This window comes from Calonectris borealis, chromosome 18 (genome assembly GCF_964195595.1).
Source record: "Calonectris borealis chromosome 18, bCalBor7.hap1.2, whole genome shotgun sequence".
Taxonomy (NCBI): domain Eukaryota; kingdom Metazoa; phylum Chordata; class Aves; order Procellariiformes; family Procellariidae; genus Calonectris; species Calonectris borealis.
In genome coordinates, this window is record NC_134329.1 from 11,980,842 (window position 1) to 12,007,383 (window position 26,542).

Sequence of the window (26,542 nt, forward strand, 5' to 3'; positions counted from 1 at the left end):
CAAGAAGCATCTCAAGATTTATGTACTCTCTGCATTGTATCAGTTTTAATGTGATTTCTATGCTAAACTATGCTACATCCTTGCCTCTCTCTCCGTTCCAATTATTATCGTGTTGTACATCTTTATCATACGCCTCATCTAACTCATCTGTGGGAACTGGATTAGGAAGCTTGATTTGGTGCACTCTGAAGTGTAGCTAAGTCAAAAGGATTGTCACTTTCTCCTTTTTACAAGACTACAGATACCAGCACTGGAGCTAGAGAGATGATAGGAAAATTGCAATAAAAGCCCTACTGGAAATACTCTCACAGATGTTTGTTTCCTGCTGTTTTGCCAAAACATATTTCTTCTTTATTGTGCAAGTTTGACTTTTTTGTACTATTCTTCAAAAATGGCCATTAATTTGCCATTAAGAAGGAAGAAGCATATGACAAAAAATGTATAAACATGTGAATTATATTAAAAAATGGATAGGCAGAATAAAATCAACTAGCACATGGTTTATTGATTATAGCCACTAGCTGAGTTGTAACAGATTCTATTTCTCTAATATTCTGCAAAGTACCGAGGCCCCTTGGGTAAAAAAAACACTTGATAAAGATTTGAAAAAAAAAATATGTCAGTACTGACAAGAAAAGGAGGCGAAGAAAATTTTATCGATGCTGCATTTATGGAGCATGACAAAAGAGCCCTGCCTCGGGGTACAAAGTATAAATGACAGGCTTCGTCAGTTTGTATCTCTATACTCTTTGCCTGTAGAAATAGAAGAGTACAGCCAAAATAAACTAGGGGCTAGCATTTATTTACTTTTTTAAGGAAAACACAATCATTGCCAACAGACCTCAGATGCTTTAGAACCTACTTGTATGTGAGTTGTATTTTGGTTTCCTTAATCTTCAAAATTGTTCTTTTACACCTTAAAACCTGTGTATTTTTTTCTTCATAAGCAATGAGCTCTTCCCAAAACTCCCTTTCCAAAAACAAGTGCTCTGACCTATTTATCTCCCAATCTCCAACTGGGCTTTTTTTCTTAATGATTTTTCTACAGCACTGAACTTTTAACAGACCCGTGTCATCTTCCAGAGTTCTACCTACTTTCAGCAGAAATGTGGAAGACAAATCCTCTCTGGCAAGAAAAAACAAGTCTGAGCAATTTTACATTGCTTATTACAGTGCCTTCACCTGAAAACCGCACTGAAAATACCCCGGGATGAAACCGTGACCGAGCCGGCTGCTTCGGCTGGGAATTTACCTCGTGTTCGTTGTATTCCCCCCACCCCGTGCAGCTTTTCTCCTCCGCTCTCGCCCGGCCTCCTCACCGCCACAGAGGTAGGCCCCGCCGTACCTCAGCGGAGGCCGGGCGAAGGCGACGGCCCCCAGCGCGCGCCGGCGCCGCTTCCCGCCTCGCACCGCCGCGCGCCCGATGCGGGGGGAGGCGGGGAGGGTGGGGGGCGCTCGCTGCACGCGCCCGGCACCGCACGCCCGCCTGCCTCGCTGTGCGTACAACGGCCCGCGGGGGCGGAGCGACGGGGGGTGGAGCCAAGCCGGCGCGCTCGCCCCGCCCCCGAGCCGCCCCCCCCTCCTCCTCAAAGCCGGGGGGGCGGAGCGCCGCGCGCTCCCAGCTCGCGCGCGCCCCCCGCAGCGGTCGCCGCCGCTCCTTCTCCCGCCCCCAGGGGGCGGGGCGGACGCGAGGGCGCGCGCGCGCGCGCGGTGATTGGCTGCCGGCGGCGGTGGGAGCGGGTTTAACGGCCGCAGCACCCCCGGGCCGGGGGAAAACAAAACAAAGGCGGCGGCGGGCGGGAGCGCAGTGCAGCGCGGCGGCAGGATGCCTCGGCCGCCCCTCGGCCCTCAGGGCAGGAGACGCGCGCCCAGCCCCCGCTTATGACCCCTGGCCGCCGCCGGGAAGGCACCTTCGAGGCGAGGGAAGCCGCCCCCCCCCACCACACCCCCCCTCTTTGTTTTTCGGTGAGGGCCCGGCGCTGAGCCCTCGCCGGCCGCCGTGTGAGGACCGGGGGTCCCGCCTCTCCTCCTGTCCTTGTCCCCTGAGGGAAAGGGGCCCGGGGGCGCGGTGCTGCTCGGAGTCCGGGCTGGGGAGCGGAGCCGGCACGGCGCAGCGGTGAGTACTGGAGCGTGCGGGAAGCCGGCCCCTCGGCTTGTTGTTGGGGCTGGGTTTTTTTTAGGGGGGGGGGCGGGGAGGCGGCTCCGAAAGGAGCCCCGTGTTGCACCCCCGGCCGGGGGCCGCGGTTTCCTGTGTGCGCGGGGCGGGGGGCCGCCGAGGCAACTTTGCTGGCGGGAGGAGGGCTCGGGCGCTATTTATAGCGCCTGGAAATGACGGCAGCGCTGCCTGCCTGTAGCCTCCTCGTTACAGGGCGGTGGTGATGGTTTACATAATTGAGGGGGGGGGCGAGGCTGAGCTGGGCGAGCAGGGGTCCGGTGGGTTCCCCCCTCGCTCTCGCCCGCCCTGCGGCGGGTGCCTGCCCGGCGTCAGCCGGGGACGGAGCCGGCGGACTGGAAGAGAGCTAGTCCATGTTCGCGCACGGCTGTCCCCCGGCTGCGTGCCGGCGGCCTGGGAGAAACAAGCCGTCGTCCTGCGGGGATCGCTGCGAGTGGGAGAGAAAAGGCAACGGCGTCACCCGCCGCGGCGGCTTCGTGCTCCGGCGTGAGAGAGGAAGAGGCTTAAACGTGCAGGGAGCAGCTGCTCCCTCCCGGCAGGGAGCCCGAGGTCTGTCTCTGCCGGTAACTTTCTCCTCGCATCTCTTTCCCTGTTATTTCTCGGTATCTAAAGCGAAAAACGAGGCTCCGGTGTCTCAGTCTTTAACTTCGTGAGGTTTTTCCTGCTGGAGTGATCAAATCGCAGCTTACTGAGAGTGCGTGCATAGGCTTTGTCCAGCTTTGTGGAGCTAGTCAAAGGCTCTTAAGCTTATTTTGTGTCACTCCTTGTTTTTTTTCCTTTTGAGCCCAGAAAGCATGACGGAGAGGCTGATTTCTTACACGTTTTATTTCTCCACACGCCTGTGTGTGGTTCCAAGCCGCGGTGCGAAAATCCGCGCGCAGACACGGGAGCTGCTGGCCGCTTTCCTGGCGGTGCCCGGGGGCAGCTCACTCAGCGGAGCGGACCCCGCAGGCCGGCTCGCCGCTCCGCCCGCGGGGCCGCCCCCCCCGCCACGCTTATCGGGGTGTTTGTTTACACATCCGGGAGCCGCGCGGGGCGGGGCCGCCCCCCGACCCATTGGCCGCCCGGTGCCCCTCCCCGGTGACGTCAGAGGGCGGGGCGCCGGGCCCGCGCCGTCCGTCGCGGGGCGAGGTGCGGGCGGCGGGACGGGGCTGTTAATTATTCATCCCCTAAAACCAGCCTTTGGCTTTTGGGGCGTCCCTGGGAGCGCGTCGGGATGCGCGGCCTTGCGAGGGGCCGTCCCCGAGGGCGGCCTGCTCTGTGGCCGTGCCCGGGCAAATCCCCTGGAGCGCGGTGCGTGCGGCGCGGTGCTACAGCCCTTCCGAGGAAGGCGCAGAGGTGCGTGCGCGGGTTCCTCCTGCCGGCTGTTCGGGTCGGTGGACAGCACAGTTGGTGCCTCCAGAGGTTCCTACTGGTTCTAGAGTGGTACAAATACAAGTCAGAAACAGGGTCTGGACAGCGATTTCCAAATGATAGGCAGCAACCTGTACACTTGCACTTAATTTTGCAATTTCTTTCAAATTGCTTAGATCTTCAGGAAACGTAGCTGTCAGGTGCATGACCAAAGCACAGACTCTGCTGTTGTCTAAGAATAAGAAAGAAATGTTGCCTCAGGTTTTTGCACTGCTTTCCACAGAATAACAAACAGCAGCTGTGGAACCTGCTACTGCTCAAAACTACAGAGTGAAGTGGGACTGGATTTTTTCACCATTACTAGAGCAAGCTAAGAAATGGTTCAAGTTTTGAATCTTGCCTTTAACGTCACAAAGCAACAAGTTCTGTGGTTCTTAGGGTGTATATCAAACACTTCGGATTGCCTTCTTTTTGAAGAGAGCAATATCAAATGCAGTTTTGTCAAAAGAGCTTTGGAATTCTGTAATTTCTGTAATTGAAGGACTCAGCATATTGAGTCTGAGAGGGTCCAGAATGCTTTTAGAAATGTGAATTAAAAGAGCTTCTAGGAATGCCTTGAAGAAAAAGATTTTTCGTGCGTTCCATTTGCTGAACTTTTGCAAGCACTGTACTCCTGTTTCAGTGACTGATCTAAAGGGTCTAAGCCAAAATCAAAACATCTTTGCTTGTGGTGCCTTTCATTCTGAAACCCTGGGATTTTTTTTACCATTTCTGTGAACCTAAACGGGATCTGTATCTTTCTAACATTAAGAGTTCAAGCAGGGAATTTAAAGGGAACCTCACATCTAACTTCTAGGATTGTACTTCTCGTGCTTTCTGTCTTTCTCCTATAATCTGTTACCTCTAATAAACGTGACTTAATATCTAGCTGTTCTACAATAGCAAGCTGTTTTTTCCAAACACTGTAATCATTCTTCCCTTTGCAGTTATAATTAAATTATTTTGGGACAATAGGTATATAATATTTGTTTAAATAACTGTATTAATAATTAAGTTCTGCTCTTCATGCTAACTGGGTTAATATTTCAAATGTATTAATGTATGCCTTATCAAATCTGTTTTCCTTTTCAGTGACTAACAAAAGTCCAATCATTCTGATATATATATGGTATAGATATGTGCTTTGGATGGCAACTTGTTCCCATTGTTGTTTTATTTTTTGGATTATATATGTTCTGCTACATGTCTTGTTTGTGGCTTGTCTCTGCCTTTGCAATTCTTTGTGTAAGAAATTTTCTTGTAGTAAGTCCTTCAGTAGTTCTTGAGTCCCTTCTCCTGCTGCTATCATAAGCTTAAGATTAAAAAAAAAAACAAACCACCAAACCAAAACCCTTTAAATCTTGCTGTGGTTGTCTCTTGTGCTAGGCCTGCTGTACAGATTACTTCTTCAGGACCTCTTTTGAAGCACAGTGACTGCTTCCTAAAAACAATCTTTAATGTATGTGGCTTTCATTATCTGCTCTATTTGTATTACTAGTATCCTACTGCTAGAAGGGTGGTTAACTGCACACAGTTTACAACTGTGATAAGTGTTTTGCATGCTCGTTTTAATAGCTGGATCAAGATACTGTAAATTCTTTATATTGGCTCTCATTTCTGTGTTTGTGCTATTGACCTACTCTGTCAGTCACCTGATAGCTGATGACACAAGTGACTGTGCAAGTGTTCATGTTTGGATTGCTCATTAGCTTGACGCATATAGCATGGTAACTGATGGCCTTTGACAGATCACTAGATGTTGTTATGAATATTTAGAATCTGTAATTTTCAGGCAAACTCTAAAAAAGGCTTGCTTTCCAGTATAGCAGGAAGGTCTGGCCTTCTCTGTTTATGCATATAATGTCTCTTAAAGGCACACTGAGGATTAAGAATGCAATTGGGTATTCTGTGTAAAATTTAGCATTTATCCGACTGTGATTTTGGTAGCATCCATTAAGACAATTCTGGTAGAGTGAGGAAGTATCTAATTAACTTTGATCAGGACACTAGTCAGAAAGGTCTTTGCCTAAAGGCATAATTGTGCTGAGCTTGAAAGAGGAGGAGACATGGATCCCTGAACAGGGTGGCAGCATCTTACTTGGTATTTGACTTAAAGCCAGATGCAATACAGCAAGATTTTTTTGCTGAAAGCTGAAGTGCAAATATCTATTGTATGTTTATTGTTGGACACAGCAAGTGTTTTCCAAGATGCCTTGTCACTTGCTATATTGGAACTGACTACTGGAACTTCAGACAATTAACTTTCTCTAATTCCCTGCCTTTTTGCTGTAATTTTCTGCATGGATGTCTTAAAGAGTGTACCTGGTATATTGTAGAAAGTGCTTGTGTTTCATGGAGAACTGTGTGTATCTCCTCCTTCATTAGAAATGTGATGGAGTACACACCACTAGTGAAACAGAACTGCTTGTTGCTGTGTTGAATGGAACTTGAATTGAGCAGCTTCATAGGAAAAAAGGGGCCTGTAGTGTAGCCAGGCATTTGCTCTAAATAACACTTCGCCTTGTCTCTAGAATTGTTGAGTAACAAGTTTATTCTGGCCTTGTAAGCTGCTAATTGTTCTGCTCTTTTCACCTACAGGTTGTGACTGTTTCTCTTCTGTCATTTGTGTGGAAAGTGCCACACACACTCCAGAACAACAACGGCTTTTGCTTGCATATTCCAGTGTTTCTTTTGTCAGCGAGTTCAGCAAAGTTGTAATTCTTCAAGTGCCAGCCCTGAGCTGAGTGAGGAGCCACCAGCAGAGATGGTAAAAATGACAAAATCAAAAACGTTCCAGGCTTACCTGCCAAACTGTCATCGAACCTACAGCTGTATCCACTGCAGAGCCCATCTAGCCAATCACGATGAATTGATCTCCAAGGCAAGTGGTTTGTTTAGAGACCTCATGAATTATTTCTTAACCAAAATGGTTATCACTGTATCACTGCTCCCAGTAGATAAGGGATGCAAATTGATGCATACTTCAAAGTGTCTTCCCTGGGTTCACTCTTGGGTCATACGTGCTGTGTACTGAGGACTGGATATATTCTGGAAACTTTTGAATGCAACATAAAAGCTGATCTAATATATTCCCCATATTAACAAGCTCTGTCTACTGTCAGGTAGGTACTATTTGTGAGCTGTCATAGCTGAAAAGTCTGCTAAGGAAAACTGTCAGAACAAAACATGGGTCTCTGGGTAGGGAAATGATTCTGGTTATGGTGATTCCATAAAGATTATTCACATTATTCCATAAAGATTATTCCACATAAAGATTATTCTTGACTCTGCTTGACTGAAGGTCACAAAACTGGCTGTTTCCAGAATGTTCCACTGCTATTATGGAATCTGTAAACACATTTACTTCTGCTGTATACCAGTTCCTAAGGAATATGAGTAGCCAGAGATGTTCAAAATAGTTGGACTGTCTAAACTTAAGCTTAGAGGATGGGTGGATTCTTGAAATGGGCTAGGCCTGTCCTCCTTACCTGTTGCTGGAAGAAACCAAGATTTGTGATGTATGAAATACGTAGGAAAACTTGAAGTTTGGGATAAATACTTGACAGACTGGTTCATTCTTTGCTTCAAAGAAGCTCCTGATGGATTTGCTCTTAATGGTGTCCTGGAGAAAACACTTCAGTTGCTTTTCAAACCTCTTAATAGAAATTGTTTTCTATATAACTATTTTGTCAAATAAAATTTTTAGTGGTAAGCCCTTTATAACTAACTTCATCTGTTGCTTCTGCCTGTTTGTGTGTTCAGCAGCACTAAGGTGATGCTTGTGAGTGCTGAAGAGATGGGGGCGTTGAGAATGCTGCTACTTCTGAATTGAGGTTTTCTTTGAGTGAGGAGGAAGTATACCTGCTTGTTTATCCCTTAGAGGGTTATCAGTAAATAATGGGTTTTTCCCATGCAGTTTTTCTTGTGTTACTAATCTTTTTGATCTTTGTTTAGATTTCAAGACAACTTTTTTGACTCAAATAGTAAAATTGGTGACAGTTCTTAGCAGCGTTGCTTACTGCGTGCTTACTTCTGCTCCGCCTTTAGTCTTTTCCCCTGAACAATTCTTTCCCTCAACTTAGTACATGTATTGAGGCATGGAACTGCAAATGTGACACGCTAAATGTGAAACAGTGAGCTACCTACATATATAAAATGATGTGGAGAGATTAAGAGGGAGGACTTGTTTTACTTCTATTAAGCTGAAAAAAGTTCCTCTCTTCATAGTGATTGATCTTACTTTGTTTTAAGGTCAGCAAAAACAAGACAATACTCAAATAGTAATGTGAATGCATTTGAATTTCATTTGTTTCCACGTTGATTTTAGAATTTGAGCATAAGGGACCTTTTTGGCAACACTGGATTCTAAATTACAAGCAATCACAGCTTCATTATTTGCTACATATTCTAGGCCAAAAACTAGTGGGAGGGGTTACATCTTTCCTGAACTACACGTTGTAGATGCCTACAGGAAGAATGAAATTTTGCTAGCTGTGTCTCTTGAGATATATAAATTCATCAAGAAAATGCAATTCAAGCACACATACTTAATAGGAAGCTCTTCTAGTGGACTTCGAATTTTTTTTTTTTTGCATGTTGACTAAACTGCCACAGTTAGCACATGAGCCAGTTGTTCTCTGAGGTCTTGGGAGTTTTGGTCAGCAGAATATTTTGAATATGTTCTTAAGCAAATCACATGTTCATATTACAGCTTCATAAATAATTTCAAACATTAAAAAATCAAATTTTCAATTCAAAGAACATGGAGAACATTTTCAAAAAAAACTATCTAATAAATACAAATACTTCTAAGTTGTTTCTAATGGTGTTGGGAAAGGTGTTAGATATGGATTCTGCTTTAGTTATGGCTTCCATAATTTTCAGTGAAGACATCTTACAAAAGTTTCTCTACTTGCATATGCTTATTTGACAGCTGATCCATATTCTGTCAATTTAAGATTTCTTGACCATATTTTATTGTCTAAATCTGTGTGGTAATGAGAAATACATTTGAATGTGAGGTATATGTTTTTGTATGTTTGTAAAATAAAAATTCTTATCTATTGTACTTGTATTTGGAACATAGCTTTAAAAAACCCATCCTCCTTTAAGCTTAACTTGTATATATTCCAACATTGGAGAAGTTCTTCTGATGGAAACAACTGCAAAGCAATAGTTAGATACACTTGGATCGTTAAAAATAAATAGTGCTGTCCTGGGGGGTGGCAGGGGGAGTGGTGGGAGGAAATAAGATTTGATTTGTTTTAAATGAAAACACAGGTTAACCTGGAAAATAAAAACTGAAGAAATATCCTAGACAACATGTGTAGACATAACTTAGAACTGTAAGAGGACTAACAGATGAGTGTACTTCAGAACTGTTTTTTAATATGAATCTTTTTTCTGAAGTTCTCCTAAAGTACTTTCATTGATGGACGTTATATGCAATGAACTTAGGTTAATGAGAGATATTTTTTTATTTATACTCTGACAATACCTAGAATCCTAGTTACTGTAACTACCCAGCTGCAGCAAAAACACTTAAAATAACCTGAAGTGTAGCAAGTTGATTCTATACAATCTAAAGTTGGCTAAGAACAGTGCAGTTCCTGTGCAGTTTTGGATTTATTGATGGAGCAGAGCAAGATGATTTCCTGCCCCCACCTTACTTTGAGGGCTTAGTTAAAAGGTAAAGCTGCGTGTAACACTTGCTAAATAAAATTTTTGGTTACAGATTGTCTCACTTTTTTCCAAATGCTTACTATACAATCTCACTCCAGAACCTCAGTGCCACAAATACTCTTCAGCAGATAAAGGCAAACAGTATTTGATACCTAGCTGTAATTGCTTCATTTGGGTGTTCCTCCCTGCCCCACATTTCCTGGGTGCGTGATGATTGTTGCTTTCTTCTTCTGTGTGGTCAGGGAAAAAGCCAACATACGTGGTGCACTCTTAATTTAAAGCAGCTACAACTAGCTTTCTAATGTGCTTTGGGGTGTAAGCGTTTGCTATACCTGACGCTATAATGCTTCCAACTTCAAGATGAAAAGATAAGCTATGCTATGAAATGAGTGGTGTTTCTCTTAAATGTTGGTCTGTCATGGAAAAACAGAGTGCTGCATATTTCTGTCAATCATCCCTTTGATTCTGGCCCTCAGAATACCAGACTTCAATACAGATTTGCAGTTCTGCTTTTGAGAACTGTTGATGCCAATTGTCTGACAAGGATGGCAGTGTACACGAATCACCTTTTCATTTTATTTCTGTTCTGTTTGAGCAGCAGGATCTCTTTCTTGCCTTAGAATGAATCATGAAGCCCTTTTTTTCTTGTGCCCTTGCTGGTGATAAAATGGCAACCAAGAGTCTTGGCAATGGCTCAGAAATAAGAATGCAGACTAATAAGACAGTATAAAAATGTGCTGCCTGCACAAGTGAAGTCATTATTATCCCTAGTTTTAGTTTTCTCTGCAATTATGAAAGGACTCAATGTGTTGCCTAGTGTTGAAATCAACTTGGATGTTAGTCATTAGAGCATATGTTTCTAGATATTTTCACTCTATAGCCTTGTGTTTTCTGCGCTCAAGGGAGGAACTTGGGTAAAGGGGAGGAATGGGAAGAAGAATGGGAAGAAGGCTGGTTGAGGAGTCCCGAACTAGGAGGTCATCAGCAGCAGAGATGTCGACAAATATTAGTCTGTAGAGCTGAACACATGCACACATGTATGAGCTGTTGCCATAATAATTTATAACTCCACTCATCTTGGGGAAAACACTGATTTGAAGGTTGCGTAATAAGAGAACTAACAAACTGTAGATGCCTTTGAATTCAAGTAAGTGTAATTTTGAAGTGGTGTTAGGTGCATCTTGGAAACTACTGATTTTGCATTGTTAACAAGTCTGCAAGTGCTGGATTTTCTGTTTTTTTTGGTGAAGACTTCAAAGTCAATGTTAAACATTTTTTAAAAAATCCTATTAGGAGTATACCAGTCTTCACTACATTGAGGGTCGTTCAGAGCTCAGGGGAAGAACCTGCAGCTTTTTTATTTCTTTAAAGAAGCCAATGGGTATTTTTAGAATCATATCCTACCATGACTACAGGCACAGAAGAGAAGTAACCTCTATCAGCAAGCAGCCACAGACCTTAATAAAGAGCAAGGCAAAAAATTAATGCCATAGGAGGCACTTGTTAGATTTAAAATGTTCAAATAGCACATAAAAGGCGACCGAACAGTATATGTTAATAATAATTTAAAAAATCCCAACAATTTAAAAAATTGACATAGTTAAGTTTTGAGGGAAAACTTTTTTTTTTTGAGGGAAGACTTTTTGAAGTCCAGGGGAGGTTGCCACTTGCGTGGCCTGTAAAAAATGTTGTTTGTATGCTGCTCTTAAAGTCATTCTAAAATAAGTTTGTGAAAGGCTTAACTGAAAGAGCTTTCTTCTGATTTGTTTGTAAACTGTGGAGAATGTGCAGTGATTATTAGCAGTAGTTAATTTTATAGGAGGCAAATGTTGCTCGAAGAGCCTAAGTTCCAAAGCACTTGAGGTTGGCTTCTACCCACTAAGTTCCAGTAATTGTTTAGAAATTCAGTCAAGGTCCAACAAATTACAAAGAAATACAAATACCTAATGAAATCTTGGAACCTAGTGGATATATTGCAAAGGATAATGCTTTGTTACTCAAGGTTGACCTGTTTGAAAGACTCTTGAATCGTCTTACAATGTGCCTTAATGCTGGGGATGGAAGAAAATCTGGATTACTTTGTATAGATGCCTGTATAAATACTGTCACTTTCTTCTGCCTCATTCATTGCAAAGCATAACTGACGAGAGGGAGGAAAAAGTCATATGAAGTCACAGACAAGACTAGATGTGTCAATATTTTCAAGAACAAGTTCTACATAAAGGTATATATACGTAACTGTCATTGACTTCACTGGGAAATCCTTGCACCTTATGGGTAAAAGAACAGTCTTGGTGGTTAAATTTAGTTCTCCAAGGTATTCAGTATGTCTGCTGTTACATTATTGATGAGAAGGAAAAGTCTTCAGCTTAAATATGTGCCAAAACATTTTTAGCCTTGCGTAGCAATCTGTAGCAATCGGTTTTGTCCTCCACTGTTTAACTGATGAGTTCAAGAGGATTTTTTTTAAGGGCTTATTGTCTTTAAGTAAATGTGCTGTTCTTAGCTTGATTCAATTTGGTAATCCCCCTTTGCTTATGATATAAGGAGTGCTTGGAAAAATAGCTGGGCCTGTTGTATGCTTCAAGGCCATTTTTGTTCCCTGCTGAAAAGGTTGAGAATGGGCCTAATTTCGTAAATATTCTGGTGATAATTTTCCCTAAGAGGCTTCTAGTTTTTTGGGTTCTGTTTTTTTTCTCTTGGGGGAAGAATCTAGTTTTTAGAAGAGAAGCAATCTTTGGAAAACATCCAAGAATAGATTTGAAGGCTTAAAGGAGCTGGAAAGTGTGCAGGGGAAGTGCACTCTATGGGTGTTTTGACATTAATTATTTCTGAAATACATTCAAGATTCTGTACAACTCAAGATAACTTGTCCTGCCTGACAAAGTCTTTGGGAAATACCATTTGCCAAATTTGCAGGCATGCAGTTTTGGGAGTGGAATTTTTTAAGGTTATTCTCTACATATTGAACTTTATAACTTGCTTTATTAAAATCAGTAAATAATTGAATGAAAATGTACATTCAAAACTTTTTTTTAAAACTTACCGTGGAGTCATCTAGAACTTGCCTAGTAAGCAGCTGAGCAGCATTCTCTCTAGTTGTCTGCAGCATAAAGGAGTTGGATCTGAGAGAAATATCAAATGGAACAAATCTTTTTTTTCCCTGATACATTTTTTTGTCTGAATGAATTTTGCAAATTTCTGAAGTGACAGGATATCCTTACAGTCTCTGCATCTTACTCAGAAGATAATTTCAGACATCAGAGCTCTTGTATGTGTTTCTGGTTTACCTTAAGAACACTGCTCCTGAGAATACTGTCTTCTGAATTATTTCTGTAATTATTTCTGTAATATTTCTTTGAATTGCATATTTGTTCAGAATACTAATTCAGGTTGATCTCTCTTAGCTTGTAAAGTGAACTCTAGCAAATGAAAGGAAACTCAAGAAAATGAAACCAAAAAAAACCTATGGGCTTCTTTCATTTACATTCTTTAAAATTATTTTTCTGTGTTATGAGTAGCTTGCAAGCTGTGCTTAAGGAAGATACTGTTAATGCTATTCTGACTTGCTTATAATAATGCCTGCCATACCTTTAATACATGCTAAGATGGCAGTTTCTCCGGGTGTTTTCGGTGGAGTGTGATCTCTAGCCACATAATCTAATCCCATCTGTGGGGAATAATTAATTACATAAGCTTTTTAGTAGCTTCCCTTCCCCCACCCATGCCCTTAGGTATGCCTTAGGGCAGTAAATACATGTGCTGCTTAACTGATACTTCCTTTTCTCCTGGGTAAAACACCTAATCCTGGTGTTAGAGGTAATGACGGGTTTAACTTAGAAGCATAGATCGTATCTAATTCTGCAGGTATGTACTAGTGTGTAAGTAAAACGTTCATAAAGTTTCTTCACTACAAAATCTATTGATGACGGAGGTCTGTCAGATGACTTGAAAGATCATCAAACCAAACTGTTGTCGCAGTTGACCTTAGTATGGTTCCTAAGCACAGTTAAACAATTTTGTTTACACTATCCGACATTCTAGATACTTTCAACTGTGCTGAAACAAGAAGTATTTATGGACCTTGTAGCTCTTCCTGTAGGAATGGACAGCTAGTCCAAGATGTGGATTTTCTAGGGAAAAAGTTAACTCGTAAATCAATGCAATATTATTAATTGAGGACCATGAAAAAGCAGACTTACAGCAAGTTTGTTAAAAGTGCAAATATTAGTTGAACTGATAAATTGCCCAGCTTCTAAGTAAAAATCCTGGTTGATGTGAGTCATTATTGATGACATTTGGTCACAGTTGCCACTATCTTCTAATTCCTCTCTACTGGGTAAGACCATTTTTAAGACTCAGTTTTAATAGAATGTTCTGTTTTAGTTATGATTTATGTATAGTGCTAGCAATCTTGGAAGTGCTGAACAAATCTTGCAAAGTAAAAGTTTGTGTTTGCATAGGTGATGTTTATTCTTCAGAAGAGCAGTTTGTCTGGAGACTGGTTTGAACAGTTATGCCTGTTAGTCCTTCACACTGCCATTTAAAATATTCTCTTCTCTTTCATTTCCTTTAAGGAGTTGACACACAAGGCGTTTAACCTGTCAGTCTTTTAAAATTCATATCAGTATAACTGAATCATACAGTGCAGAGTGTGAGAAACTTGGTGCTGGTAAAAACAAATGTTTGTTCAGTATTAATTTTTTTTCTGGTTATGCAAAATACTCTGTTTGTAGCTGAGTTACAAGCTTAGCAAGCAGTTCAAGTGCCAAAATGAGTTGTCCTCTTTTCATTTCTAGTAATAGGATGCATCATGAAGTAGAGTTCTGATAATAAATCTTTCTTATACCTGTTAGTAGGTGGACCCTACATGAAAATCAATATTCTGTGGTCATGAGAATGCATATGGGACAGATGTATACTTTTTTTGTGTTGTTTGAATACAGGTTTGGGGGAAAAAAAATCTCTTCAGCTATTCATGTGAATAAGAAACTATGACTGCTCTGACAAGTTAAGAAATCAATAAGAAAAATCAAAAGGCACGGGAATTTAAAACTTGGTATCTTTACAGTGCTTTTACTTCAGTCAGCGTATGAGAGTTCCACATGGATGGATTGCAGACCATTAAATGCTCAATGACACATTAATGTTGTGGTTCGATACTGGTTTTAAAGGAAAATCTGAGTTACCTAGACAAAGTTCTGTATTCCAGAACACAGTAACACAAGTTGCCACAGGTTGCTTTCAAGTTATCTGTGAGTGATGTAAACATGGAGGAACTCACTCTTCCCAGCTGGACAAAGAAACAATTATTCTATGGCATGTAAATATAATATTTAGCCTCTAAACATGTATGTAGGCGAGAAAGATGAATCAGCCAAACTCTGCGAACAGGAAGCTAGAGAAGGTGGGAATGGAGGAGCTTTTCATGGAGGGATATTTGTGAACAGATTTTCTTTCTAAAATGACTGTCCCAGGGAAAGGTTCAGTTTTGTGTTGCTTCTCCCTCCACTCTACCCTGATAATCCCGAAAATTAGAAGGTAATGAAGATGATCGTTTCTGAGGGGGAAAAAACCTAGGAAATTACAGCATAGTTAGGGCAACAAAGCAAAGGGTACAAAAAAAGAAAAGTAATCTTTAAAAATACATCAGGAAAAAAGAACTAAAGCAGTATTTTCCAACCTGCGGTTTGTATTTCATTTGGCTGGAATTTTTTTCAGCTTATGAAACGGGGGAAGGGTTTTTTCTGCTATTTCTGGCATCCTGTTACTGCCCTCTGCTTAATTTTGAGAAATGTAGGGTCAAAGGAGAGCTTTTATTAGGTGATACTAAGTCAAGACTAAACATAAACTTGGCAGAAATAATTGCATAAAGTAGTTCAAAAGATCTCTTGACTGTTGACTTGTTCTGGAGTCTTTTTCTTTCCCAGCTAGCTGGGGAACTTCAGGTATAGCATATAAGTAGTTTTAAAAGTGATTGTGTAGGACCAGACAAAAAAAATCCCCACATTAATTTGTATGCGATTGGCATGTGTAATTACATGTAAATAGAGAAACTAGCACATGATTAATTTAATAGGAAAGAGTATTTCTTGGTGCAGTTTGAAAAAAGATTTGTGATTCTAATTCATAACAGTTTTTAAAGCAAGGAGAAATGGCTGCAACTTTTTTAATTTAAGAATTTTTACAGTAGCTTAACCAAAAATAATGGTCATCATGGCTTTGAAAGTTCTTTTTTCTTAATTTCGGGTACATGGAACTAGGAAGTTCTAGTTCAAGTTTATTTCTTAATGAATAAGAGGACCTTTAAAGTGTTTCCTTTGCTTTTTCTTAAATTTTGGGCTTGCACTACTGGTGTCTCTTAAATTAATGTGTGGTTGACTCAGGCTAGTTACTCATTTGTTAATGGGCAGTTTTTGAGAGTATATACATGAATAGTTTTTGTCTTCATCTGCAGTAAGCATTCTCTGCGTCGTTGATTGTGAGAGCACTGCTTATTCTATAGAAACTACAGACTGTAGGTTTCATACTATCCTGCCAGTTTTGTGATGTGTTTTTAAGTATCTCAGGAGAACTGAACTAGTGATGGGTTTTTTTGTTTGTTTGTTTTAACGGTAGGTGTAAGGATTACTTCCTGGCAGAGCTGTTCAGACTCTGTATTCAACTGAGTCTCTCCTTTCAGGGTCAGTCCTACCTGAAGTTTTAGCTTTCACTGTACTGCATAGCCTATCTTTTTTTTCCTCACCTTGTGAAAAATAAGACTTGCAGTTCTGGATAATGGCGAGAGTACCTTTCCTTTTGTCTTTGCTATAGATGAAGAAATATGTTCTGTGCCCAAAAATCTGCGTTTAATAATTCTTTTAAATGGTTGCTAAAATAATACTAAAACATTAATGCTATAAGCTGTTAAGTAGAACTTCTCATCTTAAGATGAGATTTTATTAGTAGCTAAGGGCTGTATGTAACTACACCGCCACCATTGCTACTTACAGTAGTCCAGAGTCATGGATTTCTTTTAACATTCTTTGTTGCAGTATATAATCTGGTTAATGTTAATCAAAAAGTCCTTATTTATATACATTTCCCTTTTACATCTTTTTTTGCAAACTGTTCTGAGTAAGTAGTTAAGATACAACAGTCACTGGTGTTGTGTTGCTAATCATTAGACTGGCAAAATATCTATTTTGGTGTCAAGTGACTTCTAATTATGTAACTAAATACATGTCAGAAGAAGAATCCATTGCAGAAAGGTCCTTCTGCCTATGGTTCTATGCCTAATGTTACTAAACCCATTCAAAAATATTCAAGGAGAGATTTTCCTTCCAAAAACCTTCCATGTTGATCTAATGTACATTTCAGAAAAGTTGGTCTTTGATCTTCAATACTGGAACTGCAAGGATTCTTAAAAACAATTGTACTTTCTCTTCAGCATGGATGAAATTGTTAATTTTCTTCGAAAGTAGGTTAGCGAAGGGAAAGTCTGGAAAAAAAGAAATTAGGACAATTTAGGGATTTTTTAAAATGGAATTCAGTATGGAAGAGAGAAGAAAGAAAAACTCCGTTTCAGTGTGATCCTGTTTGAACAGGAAATAATGGCTATGTCTAAATTAGCAAGTAATTCAATACAGAAGGAACAAATCAACAGATGAAGGCAGTGGTGTGTCTTACATACATTTTGAATGTTTTACCTATGGCTGGGTCTAGTCTGCTCACAAGTTTTGCCAGGATGTTTGTAGCTCAAGGCTGTCTGATCATAGGTTCAGGCCTTTATATCTTCATTAGCGTTTGTAGAGTGCACAGTGGAAGAGCTTCTGGTTTAATTTGGTGCAGAAGGAACAAAGATGTGGTTCACAGGCACTGAAACTGCTCTGGATGCCGAAGCAACCCCCAGTAAGTGTGGTTGATTAGGGGTTTTACTTCAAAACTGTGCTACTGCTCTGAACTAAAACATTCATTTAGATCCAGCCAAGAGAGTCTAACAGTCATCTTTTCTCCACAATCTATCCGGAATGTGAGAGATTTGAAAGCATACGGCTGTGCTTAGGCATTTGATGATAACAGTTGTTTAATTAAAGTAAAGCTGAGCTTATAAACTGATCAGATGCATTTCCTGAATACAGTATGCTGGTTTCATGATTGATCCAGAATTTTGCTGGTCTTACATCAAATGATGCAATGAAATTGAAATAAATCATCTTCGGGGTGTAGTGGGAGAGGACAGAGGAGATGGAAATAATTCCCTTTGAGTTAAAAGCAGATTTTAATTAGCATGAAGGATGTCTAGGAAAATAAGAATTGATATCTTGCAGAGAGGTAGGAAAAAAGTATGTTTTGTTTGCATTACGGATGTCTTCTTTTGGACGATAATACTTAACCACTTAAAACCGTTGCTAAAAATCTAATGTGGGTGAAAACTTTGCTGACCAGGCTTTCCTGTAAAGAATTGGTATAAACTTTTAACTTAAAGTAATTAATTTGAAGTAGTTTATATCTGTATTATGTTTATATGCATACTAACACGCCCTTCTAGAACTATTTTTTTGTTTGGTGGGGTTTTTTGTGAGTTTTAACAAGCGCAATTCTTTTTTTTATGCAGTCCTTCCAGGGAAGCCAGGGACGAGCCTACCTCTTTAATTCTGTGTAAGTATGTTATTATGGTTATGCACACTGCCTACCGAGTATGATTTTTTTTTTGGTATGCTTCGTAAGTGGAAAACAGTAGAAATTAGTGTAGCTACACTTTGCCCTGTTCTTTTTAACATCGGCGTAACTCACCAGCAACAGTTACTACAGAGCTACTGAGCTGATTCATGAGTATCCCTATGCACATACTAGTTTATCTTATATTTTAAGAAATTCTGCTAATAGCTGAAAGTTTAGGGGACGGTGTTAATGTGAAATTCCTTTTGTATATGTCATGGTAACTGTCTTGAGTAAGAGTTGCCATTCTGAGATACTCCAGAAATCGAAATATATTGCATGACTGTAAATTTGCTTTAGATAACTCTGCTGTAGTCTAAAGAATTTTCCAGTGTGATACTTAGATACATTTACAGGTTAATGTTCCAGTAAACGTGGTACATCTTAAATGACCTTGAATATTGCAAATATGCTAGAGGCAAAAGGTCTCTGTGATCTTATCAAGCCTAATATTTGCAATTTTAAGCATGTCCTACCCATGATATAAGGCTCTTCGAATTTGCTAATGGATGTATTTTAAGTTTCTAATATGCAGGATTGCATTTTTGTCTTTATTTTTCAGCAGTTTATTGTGTTGCAGCATTTTGGAAAAAAGAAACGCAGTTAAGTGTCTTAGTCTATTTTAGACCAGGATAATGGAACTAAAACTGCAAAGGATTACATTGCAGATCCTTGAAATTCTTTTTATATGTAGTCATTCAGTTGTGATTGGGACTTCTAATATAATTGTAGTAGTAAGAATCTGGCAAAATTTTGCTCTTGTATAACACTGTCTAAAAACCTCGTTTAGTCTTGCTGATGCTGCATAGACTCTTATTCATGAAAAAGCTAGCTTGCAGTACTTCATGGGATTTTTTTTTTTTTTATATTGCTGTTTGTTCATTATGGCTTAGTCTGCTGATCTGTAGCAAAGAAATGAGGCTTTTTTCTTGCTGCTATTTGGATTTGGTTCTAAATTCAGCTGTTGGTGCTGATGTACTGCTACAGATTTCCATTATGGAGGTCTCAAATTGTTTTTGAAGAAAAGCCTGAAACTGTAGAGGTGTCCAGTTACTGCTTAGTGTTCTGTTCTCTCAGAGTTTAACTATTTAGCCTGTCTTTGTTGATGGGAGTAAGTGGGCGTCACCAACAGTTCGCTGTTTAGACTAGCCACTTGAAAAACAAAAACCAAAACCTTTTTCCTCCCATCCTTCAGCTCAGTGTAACAGACAAAATTACTTTTACAGCATTGAATAAGTTAGGCACTTTTTTTTTTTAACTATTTTTTGTCCTCTGGAGAAAAGATGGGTAACAGCTAAGAAAAGAAACACTCTCGTGCAGTTAATGTTGAGTAATTTCTCCTTTTTTCCTTCAGGGTAAATGTGGGCTGTGGTCCAGCAGAGGAGCGAGTTCTTCTGACAGGTTTACATGCTGTAGCAGATATCTATTGTGAAAACTGTAAAACCACTCTTGGATGGAAATACGTAAGCAATATACTTAAGTCTTCGATAAATGTTTATATGTTGAAGCACAGATATTTGAGTAGGCCATTGAGTAGCACCTATACTGATAGTTAGGTGAGTTAGCTCTAGTGCTTTTGTATATATCAGACTGTGATGTAGTTTTGCTTCCTTACATCTGCTGGAATGTTGTAGTAGATAATAACTTTATACCGGACTACAAAACAAGCATGAGCTATAGGTGCTATTACAGCTAGCTAATACTTCTATAATATCTTTTTGCAAGATTACCAACCACATACACTAAACCAGATGGAAGAAATTGTCAAAGTGGGTCTTTAATTTCTTGGGTTGCAAAAGTTGGTTCGTATAGCAAAAATATGAATTACAATAAATGATACTGAGCATGTTTACACTGCTTACAACTAATGTGAACTTGATTCTGTTGTTTGAAAAGTTATCTGTGCACTTGCGCAGTTACCTGTAACACTTGCAGCTGTGTTGCAAGTTTGATGTTTTGAAAATGTTAGGTTCTGGGTATTGCATGTCGGATTTTCATTGATTCCGTATAGCTTCAGATCTTACAGAAAGAAGTTGTCCTAATGCATTCCCTCTGATGATGAATATAGCAGAGAGCTTTCGAAAAGGTTCCCCGTTGCCTCTTTTCATTGCTTCTGGGAATAAGGAAACTGAACACACATAACATGCCATTTTCCAAACTTCACTTAAAAAAAGCGTTAAAATTCCCTAAGCAGTGAGAGAACATGGAAAATTCTAAAGCAAGATCTGTTGTGCACTGGATCTGCCAATTCCGCTTACGAGAAGTTTACTCCTATTTCCTTCTCAATCCTCTTCATCCTCTTTCCTCCCTCCCACCCTTGATTTGGGATGTTAACTGGAATGTCTCCTGGTTTGTATTTTTAATGCAAGTTTGATGTTTAAAATGCTTAATTTCCCCAGCTTAATTCAGTGTCTTGATTTTTCTTCTTTACAGGAACATGCTTTTGAGAGCAGTCAGAAATACAAAGAAGGAAAATTTATCATTGAACTTGCCCACATGATAAAAGACAATGGCTGGGAGTGAATCATAACCTTTTTCCTTCTGTTTGGACAATATTCTGTGGAACATGCTTTACAAAGACTAACGCAAAGTAAAGGAAGAGCTTGGCTAGAGTGGCCCTGAGAATATCACTGAACTCTGAAACCTCACAAATGAGTAGTGTAGTGTAAGTGGCTATTTCAGGCCATGTTTGCCTTTTCTCCTTGTGTAAGTTCCCTCTTTTTGTACGTGTATTATTGTGTGAACAGTTGTTTTGGAACATTTTGGATGACCTTTTTCTAAACTCTCTCAAACTAGAGAAACAGTTCACTAATTGAAAACGGATTTTACTGGTTAGCATCTATCTCTGACCTATGCCTTTAATGCTACCTTCTGCTGTGCATGCTTCTTGCCTAAACACCTACACTCCAGTCCTGTAGAAGTTTCTATATCTGAGCAGTCCGAAAGAATGTATGGGATGGGGTGCTTTTTTATATGTAGCAATTTCTGATGTGTTTGGCAGTGAAGAGGATGCAGTATTGTAGTTATTAATTTCTCTTTTAAATTTGAGTGTACCACAACCTATGTACATCTTGTAGGTGAATTGGTTAAAGGTACAGTGCTCACTTTAAAAAATATTTCAATTGCACTGACTGAAGTTAGCAGGTCTCAAGTTGTTAGGAAAGGTTATGCTAGAGATTTGGTATCTTAATGAAATACCTTAGAAGGATTTTAAATCAATAACGCTATTGAATATGTTCATTTAAGACCAACATATTCCCTAAGGAGTTTGCTGGATAAGAAATTTATAAAACTATAGCTTGCAAGATTAAAAAGGCAGAAAAATATATGCATCTTCTATTTTGGAAAAAAAAAATTAGTCGGTGTATTAAAAAAAAAAAAGTTTTGGTACTGTACCTTTGCCAGTAACAGGGACTTGTGCATCAGTAAAGTTTTATGGCTGGTTCCATGTAACTGTGTAGTCCTAATGCACTGGACAAAGAGGTTGATATCAAGGAAACTCGTTGAAGTATTCTGCTTCTGCTACATTTGAACAAAAATATTTATTTTTGTGAGAAATGGCCAGAGCCTATGACATGAAAATTAATATAGTACCTGTAGGAAAAAGAGGAGTAATAAGAGGGAAGAGAAGTTTGACTCAGTTTTTCATGAAATGAAATAACAAGATAGTTTTTAAAACTTGGGGGTGGGGAAAGGGTTTCTTGGTTTGCTGGCTAAATCATCCCCAAGTACCTTTTTATAACAAAAATTTATATGAAACTCACCTTCTTTTTTGTCCTCGCGCTGTTTCTTAAATGGAATGAGTTAATGAGAGAAACTTCCGGAAAGTGTATGCACAGTATTAGCTGTTGGTATCTGTGCATGCAAATTCTGAGCAACTATGAAAGAAACGCTCTACATAAATTTGCTAACTTTATTTTCAAATTAAGCAGTCTCTGAAGACTTTTTGTATTTTAATCCTTTTAATGCTTGAGGATAAAATGTCTGGAAAAAACCCTTTAATACTATGTAATTACTATAACTGAACAATATGGAAGCCTTGCAATACAAAATCATTTTCTCTCAATAACAATTCTAATATGGCACCTGCAAAATTAGTCATAGGTGCTGTTGCTGCTGTTACGTTTTTGGGAATCTCTGATAGGCTTTCTGAACTCTGCTGCACTTTAGAAATTTTGTCATACATGAAAAATTATGCCAATGGGTAGGGGCAATACAAATCTTTAAAACCAGCTTTCCGGTGTCTTTGTGGAGAGGAAGAGAGAGAAGAGAGTTCGCCCATGTGTACGTATTCTCTATGATGCAGGCTGGCTAAACTGCATTCAAGATGTAGTGATCTGTATCTATGAATTAAAAATGTAAGAATTAGAGAAGTACTTAAAGCTGTTGGGTTTCAGTCCAGAGACCTGACATGGTACAGTCGTGTTCAATCTGGATTTTGTGGCTTACACATTACTACTTCGTGTTCACATCATCAGGCATCAAACTCTCCTTTTAACAATGTCATTGATGCAAGATGGGCTTTGGTGTTGCCTGTCTCTTGATCTTTTTGACCTGGAATTCTTGGGATTTTGTTTTCCTCCATTGTAATGTGTGTTGCCAACAAAGAAGGCACTAAAACTTCTATCAGCAAAAAGTTTATGTTGGCTTCAAAGTCCGGTTGCAATGTTGATACTTGTGAAGACACTTATGTGAGTTTATGTATCTTTGGGCTTTTCTTATTTCTGGGCTACAGACTTGAAGCAGTACACTGGACTGAAGACAAAAGTAATGGCTGCTTTTCAGTAGAGAGTTTAAATTAAAGAAAATATGTAAAGTATTAAAGATTTTTCTCTCTAAAATTGGGGGTTTGGCTATCTCTTGTTAGTAAGTTAATGCTGTCTGTAACACAGTCTGATTCTTACTTAGAAATTCAACCTCTTTCTTCAGTGCATTATTTGTATTTCAAACTGGACATTTTCACCAAAACCTTAATTAACTTTGATGCCAAAGGTTGGGACTTCATCAAGTGCTTAGCACATAGAGCTTCAGACTACTGGCATAAAGAGTTAATGATCTATATGTGATGTTTATGGCTTTTAAGAGAACCAAACAAAGCAATATTCTTTTTGGTCTTTTAAGAGTGGACGCCTAGAAGGAGTAAAGAGTGTAGAACTAGTGCAGAATTGCTATTTCATGCTGCCATGTAACAATTCCTGAGGCTCGTACTATTGAGGGACTATGTGAATTTTCTTCCTGTGTTCCTTGGCAGCGTCAATGATTATTTTCTCCCCTTGTAAAGACATAGAGAGTTCTTGTTACTGGTTTTGGTGAAAGTAGAATCCAGATAGCAATGGCTGCTGGCTGATGTGAAGAGGTCAGTCTGGTCACTGAACCCCCCAGCAGTCATTTGAAAGAAAAATAAACTTACTTGAAAAAAAATTTTACTAAAGCATTTTCCCTCTAACCAATTTTTGTAATATATTAAAGATTATATTTAAAGTTTGTATGTGTTTGCTCTGGGCAAGTTTACTTCCCCTCCAACTTGAGCACTTTTGTTACTTGTACTGGTTATTTTTATTGTTGGTCTTAACATTTATTTTGTATTTTGTTTTTTATAAACTGTAACAAAAAGCTTTTGTGAACCTTTGTTTCTTGCTGGCTCTTTCTTGGACCAAATGAACTGACTATGAGCTGGCTTAAAAGAAATGTTCATTGGGATGCATAGGAATTTGCTAGCAAAAATGTACATGTATTGAAAGTTTTTTTTTCTCTGAACCTCTAAAGCCACGCCTGTCCTAAAGTAATTAATCATAATTTGATGTGACTTTAGTAATCTGACCACACATTCTCTGTCTAGGTCCAAAATAATGGCTGTAACAATGGTGTTCCAGGACTGAGTCTGCCTCCAAACACCGGAGTTATTCTTTGGCTGGTCACTCTAAGTACCTTTTTGATTAATAAAAGGCAATGCTGCCATCTATAAAAATTCTGTTAAGTTGCAAACTTGCTGTGAAATAAGCTGCAGAATTTGATGAGGGATTGCTGACACATCAACCTAACCACTCGTGCTGTACGCTTTTAGCAGTCTAGTAATCTCAATTTTATCTGCCAGTAAAGACGACCAGAATATGAATTTCCCTCATTCATTGTAAGCTATACAACGACAAACTGTATTAATGAAGTTATTTCCCACTAGCAAAGCCCAGCATAATGGCCAATCGGAGTGGTGTGCCTTGCATTCTTGCAGTCTTTCGCAGTCCATGGGAGAGGAGGGGGAATACAGTTGATGAAATTTCTTTGAATTAAAATCTGGCCTCAGAGGTTCTGACAAATAGTCATCACTGCGCTCATAACCAAATGGTCATCCGTATTTCTTACTGGTGTATCAACTTATGCAAGAGTTCATGAATGCTGTGTACCATTTTTGGTGGACTTGCGCGTCCCTCTGAGTAATGCTTGTAGAGCTTTTTCTGCACGCTCATCTCAGCAGTCAGATTGCAACAGACCCAGAGTCTCACAGACCAAATTTCGAACATCTCCATTTTTTGATAATGGCAATGAGTGGAAGAAGCTGTCAAATTACTGTTAAACTTTTTGGACACTTTATTGTACTTCATTGAGACTCATGTTAAGCCAACCAGCAGTACAAACACTTACTGCAAAAGGAACAGACACTTCAGAGGTTTCTTTTAAAAGGACTGTTACAAATGGTTTAAGGCCTAAAGCATGAGTCGTAAATGGCGGTTGAGTTGTGCCTCATTGTTTCTTAAACTCTTTACAATGCTTTCTTTTACAGGTGACATGGCTGTGTTGCTGTTTTGTCCTAGCAATACTGTACATCATTTGTTGTTTCACTATATTGTATCTACTTGAGGTATCACAATAAAAGCTTTCAATTGTTTTGTTGAGTTACTTGTTGGTTTTTGTGCTATCTTTTCTTGCTACTTAAATTCTCATTCTTTATTCTCTCGTACGGCCAGAGAGAAAAGCCAGTGCTCTTCGTTGTTCTTAAAAACTTCTAAATGTGGGTTGAATCTGATTTTTATGTGGTTTTAAGACTGCCACTGACCATTTGGTTTTTTCTTTTCACTAACCTTTCCAAAATATAGAAAGTTGTGTTGCTACTTTTAGAGCTTTTGCCCATTTTGAGCCAATCATGGAACCTCTGCAAAGTGCTTTCAAAAAGAGAGTGAGTCTGTGCACACCCCAAAACTATCAGAGAAATCGTAGGAAGTGTGGGCATGCTTTCTGTTGCATTATCTTGGTCATCCATAGACCAGAGGAGTACTCTGAGCACAGGCACTCAATTTGTTATTTCTGCTTTGGTTGGGAGGAACTTCTGCAGTTCCTCTAATCAGATTTAGCGGTCTTCTCACGTGTTAGTGGGGTTAAAGTCCCCACTGTGAGTCAGTAGCAAGGATGTGATGAAGATTGGTCCTCTCCGTCCAAGAGCCCAGGTCACGGTGGGCTTCATATTGAGCCATTTATTCCACCTGTGTATTTGCAGGAGGCACAGTGTGCTGCGTGCGTAACTGTGAAGGGCTCCCACCAACACTCAATACTAACTTTGTACATCATCAGCTGTCTGTAGCAGCAGGCATGACAGTGGCTCTCAGTCTCTGGTGGAAAATCTCGGTGCAGAACAGCAAGTTTGGATAAGAAGGGATGATTAAGTAGGAGGGAGATGATTTCTGTGATAAGCTGGCTACTTTCCTGCTGTAGCCCCAGTATGTGGTTTACTCCTTTACAGTGAGGGGACACTTGGCTCGTGTTCAACTGGCATCCACTGTAACCCCCAGGTCCTTTTCAGTTTGAAAATCCAGTCTATGGCACTCATTGATGGCTTAGTACATTGTTAGGCCAAAGCAAAGTGATGTTTTCCCCTGAAGATTAATCTGAAGATGGTCGTACTGATCTTAATGGTTGTGATTACGAGAGCAAAGGTAAACTGGGGTCTTATTATGAAAGGCTTCATATTTGAAAGACTTCATGTTATTAATTTGAAAGACACCAACCAATACCTCAGTTTAAACAAATCCCAAAAAAAAGCTCTGTTTATTGATAGTAAAAATACCCTTTAAAATTTCTTAAAATTGTAGCAAGGGACTATTGCAGTGATTTAGCTTACTCTTCTGTATAATAACAGGTGTAGGATTATCCTTAATCACATTAAACCATGTGAAATAAATAATTCTCAAGGAAGTGCTTCACATCAGACTTGCTTGCTAGTACAAGATGTAGGTGCGTGCTAGGTAATATTAAAGTGTTAATGAAATTTTCCTGGAAATTCTCTTAACTCCAAGGTAGGCTAAATTATGTCACTGTGATCATTTGATTATTTTTAGCATGATAAACCAGTAGGGAACATAGAATTCAGATACAAAACATCAGTTGTTTGCATTTGAACACTTTGAGTGTAGGAAATGGGTAGCAAGGAGTCACATAGAATTTTGGGGGGAGTTTGTTTTTTAGTTGGTTTAGTTGAATGTTCGATTACTGAACATTGGCAACAGTGCATCAAATGTGACCCCTTTGGACGGCCTGAGGCTGAGAATGAAGTCATTCAGTGCAGGCTTATTCAGTGTCTCTTCAATAATCCATTATTTCATCTCA

The 26,542-nt window shown here is 39.8% G+C and overlaps 1 protein-coding gene across 5 annotated transcripts; it reads left to right on the forward strand.

The window, feature by feature from the left end:
• Positions 1–1,714: 1,714 nt before the first annotated feature.
• Positions 1,715–24,837, forward strand: YPEL1 (yippee like 1). Of its 5 annotated transcripts, none has more exons than XR_012676492.1 (6): positions 1,715–2,116; positions 6,164–6,446; positions 17,844–17,887; positions 19,302–19,410; positions 20,381–20,653; positions 23,787–24,837. XR_012676492.1 is itself a non-coding variant. In XM_075167977.1 (5 exons), exons 2-5 carry the CDS (start codon positions 6,330–6,332, stop codon positions 20,468–20,470), a joined length of 360 nt encoding a protein of 119 aa, XP_075024078.1. In that variant the 5' UTR covers positions 1,715–2,116; positions 6,164–6,329; the 3' UTR covers positions 20,471–24,837. The 5 variants fall into 5 exon arrangements, 2 of the variants coding, with proteins under 2 accessions (XP_075024078.1, XP_075024079.1); XR_012676494.1 differs by having other exon boundaries at positions 24,726–24,837; XR_012676493.1 differs by having other exon boundaries at positions 20,381–20,612.
• The last annotated feature ends 1,705 nt before the right edge of the window (positions 24,838–26,542 follow it).

Bases quoted from the DNA above. Each gene is read 5' to 3' on its own strand.
- YPEL1 (XM_075167977.1), top strand. From the start codon at position 6,330: ATGGTAAAAATGACAAAATCAAAAACGTTCCAGGCTTACCTGCCAAAC. The intron at 17,888-19,301 runs GTAAGTATGTTA...TTTTTCCTTCAG, and splicing joins GCCTACCTCTTTAATTCTGT to GGTAAATGTGGGCTGTGGTC. The intron at 19,411-20,380 runs GTAAGCAATATA...TCTTCTTTACAG, and splicing joins CCACTCTTGGATGGAAATAC to GAACATGCTTTTGAGAGCAG.